We start from the raw sequence: 7,370 nt of genomic DNA on the forward strand, positions 1-7,370 counted from the left end.
AACGAGATCTTAATAAAATCCCAAGAAGTTTCAATTAGTTTTACTATAGAGTTCACCAAGTCACACATCCTTCTCAACTACACAATAACTCTGTTGACACTGACTTGGATAAAGCCAAAGTACTTTTGTAAACCAACTGGACTCGATATACTTCACAGAGCAATAAGCAATACATACTCTCAGCAACTTCAACCCTAACAAGGCTAAAGGGATAGACAGTATTGCACCAGCTGTCGTGCTTTTGCCCTTGCTTTACCCATCCACTGCCTGTTCACAGTCAGTATATATACATTGCAGAAATATACCCATTGAATGGAAAACACACAATATTAATTTTGTATTCAAATCTGGAGAGAAAACGTCTGTTACCAACTTACTATCAATCAAGTTCACTCCTTTGTGTTATCTCTAATATATTAGAAAAATTAGTTTGTGATTAAGTGATAGACACAATAACTACCTCCATCACACTGCATTTGATTCAGTTCGGCTTTAAAAAAACACATAAATGCAACAACAACTACTTATCTACTTTCATCAGCTCATCACCTAAAGAGAAGAAACAAACAACCATCTACATATATTGATTTTAGGAAGCCTTCAACAGTGTGCCACACAATAAATCAATGGTTATTATTATACTCCATGATACACCACACCTTTGTGAATTAGGATGATCTTATGTGTCTTCCATCCAGTTGGAATTATGCTGGTGTTTATGCTGGTGGCAAACAGGTGAAACAGTGGTACACAATTTTTCAAGATGTTAGGAGCAATGTAGTCAATCGAAACTGGCTAAATAAGGTCTCCACAGAGTAGTAGTATAACAGTTTAGATCACACTATTGAGATATAGAGGGATATTCAAGCCTGAGGATAATATGAGTTCTTGAAGACTCTATGTAACAATCCAAGTGCTTGCATGCATCATACTAATGCTCTCTATATGATAATGGAATTAGTGAAGATAATCTCTAGCTATAGTATGTTCACGTTGAGCTGAATCCTCAAAAACATTTAATAAATCATGGATGCAATTACACATGATCTTGAAATTTGGCTCATTTCACCCGCTAAAAATATTTCAAAATCTTATTGTTCAAATGTTTGACATAATATTTACTGCCAATCAAAATTTTTCACAATACATTTCCTAGGGGAAGCCATGTAAGTGCAGTGTCCATTACAGCCCTTTCCCGAACTTGTAATGAAGCCAAACTGTACGTGTCTGCTGTTGACACCTTTGCTGTTACCAATAATCATCTGGTTGGCTGAAATGTTAATTCTGTTGTGAAAAAATTCACTTTCAATTTTTAGCTGTTTTTCAGGATTCAGCTCAACGTGAACATACTATAGAGGATTCATTAATTATGTGGCAATTTATGTTGTACTGAGAGTTGAAGTTATGATGAAAGCTCATGAATACAAATTCAGAGAGGTTAAGTGACAGATGATTGTTAACGATCCAGTTAAATAAAGAGTTGAGGCCTCAGTATAGCTGTTGAGTGAATGTCAAGTACGAAATTGTTTGCTGAAAGCACTTTGTTTCATCAGCAAATTAAAATTCGAGTAGTTGAGATATGATGGTAGATGGCAAATCGTTTATAAAAAAAGCTAGCAAAAGCAAGGAACCTTCCTGAAGAACACCAGAGATTGTGGGTAAGCAATTTGACAGACAGTTTTTAACAGGAACACACTGGGTTCTGTATGCTTAGGTAGCAGTTGAGCCAGTTCCGGAGAGGGCCAGTGATTCCTATATATATATGTTCCATAATTTAATAATAATATATTGCTTTACAGAATTGTGGTACAACTACACATACAGAAAACCTTGGCCTACAAGGGACATACAATTCTGAGGGTCTACCAGACACCAGATCTGGTAGCCTATGTAGTTAACTAACTAGCTATCTAATTGCAATTATCTAAAATAACTTACAAATAACTATAATTGCTTGGTGCAGGAGTCTTAAGCATCGAGAACAAGGGCACAAGTAATGAAATCTACAGCGGGTATTGTCACAATTGGCTAGAAAATGGTTCCATAGAAATTTCTTCAGCTTTACTTTGATTACTTCTAAAGATTGAGACAAGTCAATTATTGGTAGGGAATTCTACAGGTGATAAAAATATGAATTCATAATAGGGTTGGTGTGGGCTGTCTTGGGGTAGAGCTTGGAGCCAGCAGATCTTGTAGTACCAGTAGTAAAATTAACATAGTTTAGTATGTCAAATTTATCAGATGGATATTTGATGGATTTGATAAAGAAGATGTCAGCAATTTTGTAAGTGTACATTAACGGCAGTATACCACACTGGATTAACCTAGATCTGTAGTCTGAATGATAATTAGGTCTAGATAAAATAAATATGGTGGCTCTTCACTGTATTTTTTCAAGTGATTGAATATCCTTTAATAGATAAGGTCTCCACAGTGTTGAGCAGTACAATAATGTTGATCTAACTAAAGTAATGTACAATGATTTACGGGCCTGGGCACATTCGGAGTCCTTGAATACCCTACGCAGTAAACCAAGCAATTTGTAGGCCTTAGAGGAGATCATTTCATAGTGGTCTTGCCAAGTAAGTGAATTAGTAAAAACAATGCCAAGATATTTACAGCTGGAGGATTCAATAATTGTGTGACCATTGACATTGTAAGTGGAATTGAATTTACGGTTGAAGCTCATGAACACAAACTTTGCCAGGTTAATGAAAGTAAATTGTTAACAGACCAGTTAAATAAAGAACTGAGGTCTTTTTGAAGGAGTTCAATGTCAAGCGTGGACAATATTTGTCTGAAGCACTTTATATCATCTGCAAATTCAAATAATTGTGAAGTAATGACAGATGGTAAATCATTGATGAATATTAAGAAGAGTAAAGGACCCAGTATGTTACCCTGTGGTACACCAGAGATGACTGGTAGAGTCTTAGATAGTTGATTGTCTACAGAAACACACTGGGTTCTGTTGTTTAGGTAGTAACTAAACCAGTTCCATAAGGTGCCAGTGATGTCTAAATTCCACAATTTAACCAGTAGTTCATTATGTGGCACACTGTCAAACACCTTCCGAAAGTCAATGTAACTTGTGTCAATCTCTTCATTTGATGTAATAAGCTGATTAAAGTAGTTAAGTAGCTGTAGTTGAGTTGAAGCATTCCTCAAGTTGATATTGTGTAATGCGCGCAGTTAGAAACTGAATTGATTATCTTGTCATAGATTAATCTTTCTAGAACTTTAGATACAACACAAAGGAGTGAGATTGGACGATAGTTTTTCACAGAGGTTTTGTCTCCAGATTTATACACAGAAACTATTTTGTGCATTTTCCATTCAGCTGGCATAGTTCCACTGTTAACACTGGTTGTGAACAGATGGTGAATGGATATATATATAGGACAAGGGCATAGGCACAGTGCTTTAAAATGATTGGAGGGATGTTGTCAATGCCACTAGCCTTATTTGGATTGAGATTAATTAATGCCTCCAATACATCTTGTTCTGTGAAATGAATTGAATCCAGGTAATTGTCAGGGAGTCAGGGACAGGTAGATTGGATATATATTGGGAAGACAGAAGTTGCTTTGAGTAAAAACAGAGTAGAAGTATTGATTGAGTAGTTCAGCCTTATCAAAGTTTGTGACAGCTGTGCTGGAGTCATCATGCATTTGGGGGGGGGGAGAATATGTGACTTCGTGAATTCTTTGAAAATTTTGGAGTCTTTTTTGGTGGCGATCAAAGTTGTGGATAAGGCTCTGCTCAAATGTAGACTTAGCTGAAATGTATACAGTTTGAAAAGAATCTAGTGCATTGCTTAATTGTTGAAAGTTGTTTGCTGTTGGATGCTTGTTGCATTTACATTGAAGTGTACAAAGGCACTTGTGAGAATGGCACAATTCAACCAGTTAGGAAATTGTCAAGTGTGCATCCTTACCTTGGGAATAAATAGATCAATGCCAGTCAATACGTAATTTTTCAAAATGTACCATATTTCTTCGACATCAGAGGAATTATAAAGTGTAGTAAGGTCGCAGTTCGATAGGTAGTCTGTTAAGCCACTAAAGTCACCTTTAGTGAAATTGAAAATTCTTTGAAGGTTGGAGATGGTGTTGAGAATTTAAAGCTGGTCATAAGTGTGATGAGATAATGATCTGATGTTATGCACTGATATTCTGGAGGATGCACAGATAAATGTGTTATGCGTTCGAGACAGTTTGTCAACACAAGGTCTAGTATGTTACCATGCGTATGAGTTGGTGATTCCACAAGTTGAGTCAAATTAGACTGAAAAATGCACTCGCAAAAGTTGTTAGAGATTAGCAGTTAGAGTTTCCCAGTTTATGTCAGGCAGGTTGAAGTCACTGAGGATAAAGAGTGGGTTTGGCAGGGAAGCAAATGTAGTTAAGTAATCAGAAAGTTCTTTATGATAGTCAGCCGTGACATTTGGAGGTGCATAGACCATGCAGAAAGTTACATCAGAATTATTCAAGGAAACAGAGACATTTACTACTTCAAGGTTACCAGGACTTGGAATCTGTTTGCTAGGTAGTTTGTCACTGATTGCCAGTATGCAATCATGAAGATAAACTGGAACAAGTTGCTATAAAAACATTACATCAAGATACATCAGAAGAAGAAAACAAAGTGAAGCTATTAGAAGAAGCTGCCATGGTTGAGCAGTTTTTGCACAAGAACATTGTGAGGTTATATGGGGTTGTGCTTCATGGAGATCCAGTAAAGATTTAAGTATATAACTGTGCTCCGTTAGATTAGAATTTTTATTACAGACGATGATAGCTCTAGAATACCTTCCTAAAGGAAACCTGCTGAATTTCTTGAGATCTATGAGGCCAGGGTATGCACTATACATATCTATGTATAATTAATTTTGTACTGAACATTTGTGTTTCTGTATCTATACATCCAGGGAAGGGGAACCTGTTGGACAACATGTTCCTCAAATGTTGTTGGGATTTGCTTGTGATGTCAGAAGTGGTATGAACTACCTCAGTAACAAGTGCTTCATCCATGCACATAGACCTTATACTGCCAGGAATATCCTCCTCACTGAAGATAATATCTGTGAAGTGAGGGAATCACACATTACCAGCACATAATTATACAGATAAGTGTTTACTGCATAAATAACAGGTTGCTGATTTTGTACTAGTAAGAGGTTTAGATGAAGATGATTACTACACAAGTCAAGATGGACATATTCCTGTTAAGTGGACACCACTTGAGGTACATGATACCATCTATATAATATGAATACATCGGTGTATCACCAATTCAGGCTTTATTACATCAGACATACACAACAGCCAGTGATGTGTGGAGTTATGGTATCCTCTTGTATGAGATGTGGAGTCTTGGACACAAGCCATATGAAGATTATGATGTTACAGAGGTCAGTAAACATTTATGTAGTATCGTTAGCGCATGTGTAAAAATGCAGGTCTTAAGCATGATTAATACTGGCTACAGACTACCACCACCTCTAGGATATCCATGTGCCATATATCATGCAATGATACAATGCTGGTGAAAACAGAAATTGTCATTTTTGGTGCACAGAAGTTTCTCTTATACAGGCATTGAACAATGATGTTCATGACATTTAATGACAATGCTGTAATTCAATCTTATAATAGTGATGTCGACAATAATTATATGGATCTGGGGGGTGGATCTGGACCCCTGTACTGATCTGTATCAATCTGGATCACTAATCTGGATCTGATCCCTGTACCTTACATTCACTGGAATATTTAGGGGTGGACCTGGGCTCTACCTGGTGCCCTACCAGAGATGTATGCAAAATCAAGGTACTCTAACAGAACAGACAAATACTCTAATAAAGCAGTCGCAGTATTCAGACAAGTAGTGTAGTAGTTACAAAGAAATCATTTTGTGTACTTTAGCAATGATATACAGTTGGTAGAGTTCAAAAATTATGTACTTCAGATCTGGGCTACTTGACATGCATGTGCTGTACCAAATCAGAATCTTGAAATGCCATTGCTTACAATAGTGTTAATTTAGTACAGAAGGTTAGCTAGTTATAGTTTAGCTATAGTATCAAAACATTTTAGAAACTTTTAGCTTTGTTTCTGTATGGTATACAAAAGTAATTTACACTTACTTGATTCCTGAAATAGAACAACTTACAAAAATTTTCTTCTGCAGCTGAAAGTATCATTACTGGCCATGGCAAGCATATAACAATATCTTAAGATACTCTAATAGAGAAATCATATACATAACACTTTAGGCCAATGAAACTTGATTAGCAGTTTCGCGTCATCGCCCGCATGCTTTTGATACACCCGCATGGAATTTCATTATTGGTATTTCAGATCGAAATACTCTAATAGAGCAGTCACTTTTACGCAATCAGCTATACTCTAATGGAAAAATCACTTGTTATATGGATTAGTAACGTACTTTAGCTATTTATGCAAGAGTAATCAATGTAGATCTCACTGTTTTTGGTAGAAATCTTCCTGTTTGGGATGTGTGTTGTGCTTTTGGAAAATAATGAATAATGATTAATAACCGCCCGCCCGCATCAAATTTTCAAAATTCTGAGCGAGAAACTGGCAATCAAGTTTCATTGGCCTTAGTCTAAAGTCCAGTCTGTTTCACAACAAGTTTAATACTCCTATATGCAGCTCACATACTCTTAGTACACACAATAGCAGTGTGAATCAAGTTGTTCAGAGATACACTGTACAGCATTATTCTGCATGTAGTCATTACGATATAGTTTTAATAACCATAGATCAAGACACACGGTAGTGTGTCGTGCGGCCCAAGAAGCCGGCGCGCCACACCGTGAGTATATTGACAGGAAGAACGAAAACGTCATTTTCACACCTTTGTATCTCGGTGATCACGTATCTGATTGGAACCAAATTTGCTACACAGTTGCCCGCCAGCCAAGGGAGTCTACATTCCAAATTTGAAGGAAATCGCTCCTGCCATTTCCGAGATACGAGCTGCCAAAGTTTCGTTTTTTTTCTTCGTTTTTTTTTTCTTCTTCTTCGTCTTTTCGCACACTTGCAAAAATTGCTATAACAAGCAAACGCGTACTCCGATCGCCTTGAAATTTGGCACACAGAAAGGGAGTCCAAAGGCGAATCCTAGCATCAAATTTGGTACAAATCCGATGAATGGTTCAGGAGTTATGACCGATTATTCGCGTAAAACAAGATCGATTTGTTGTCACGCCTACAGGGTAAACCGCTTATGGAATGAGTTGAAAATTGCTATGTAGATGGAGTAACCATCGTAGGAGTGCCTTTTGGTGGTTTGAAAGGAATCGAGATAAAGACCACGGAGATATGACACAAAACCCAACCTGT

General features: G+C 37.0%; 1 protein-coding gene across 1 annotated transcript; it reads left to right on the forward strand.

The window, feature by feature from the left end:
* The first annotated feature begins 4,463 nt into the window (after window positions 1-4,463).
* Window positions 4,464-5,551, forward strand: LOC136248514 (ephrin type-A receptor 4a-like). Its single transcript, XM_066040289.1, has 7 exons — window positions 4,464-4,539; window positions 4,586-4,737; window positions 4,791-4,858; window positions 4,931-5,090; window positions 5,155-5,247; window positions 5,315-5,413; window positions 5,462-5,551. Exons 1-7 carry the CDS (start codon window positions 4,464-4,466, stop codon window positions 5,549-5,551), a joined length of 738 nt encoding a protein of 245 aa, XP_065896361.1.
* Window positions 5,552-7,370: the final 1,819 nt, after the last annotated feature.

Source organism: Dysidea avara, chromosome 3 (assembly GCF_963678975.1).
Source record: "Dysidea avara chromosome 3, odDysAvar1.4, whole genome shotgun sequence".
Classification (NCBI taxonomy): Eukaryota; Metazoa; Porifera; class Demospongiae; order Dictyoceratida; family Dysideidae; genus Dysidea; species Dysidea avara.

What these genes read in the sequence shown, in the direction of transcription:
- LOC136248514 (XM_066040289.1), top strand. Translation starts at nt 4,464, where the DNA reads ATGCAGAAAGTTACATCAGAATTATTCAAGGAAACAGAGACATTTACT. An exon ending in TTAAGTGGACACCACTTGAG is followed by an intron (nt 5,248 to 5,314) that starts GTACATGATACC and finishes TTATTACATCAG; the next exon opens with ACATACACAACAGCCAGTGA. An exon ending in AAGATTATGATGTTACAGAG is followed by an intron (nt 5,414 to 5,461) that starts GTCAGTAAACAT and finishes GTAAAAATGCAG; the next exon opens with GTCTTAAGCATGATTAATAC.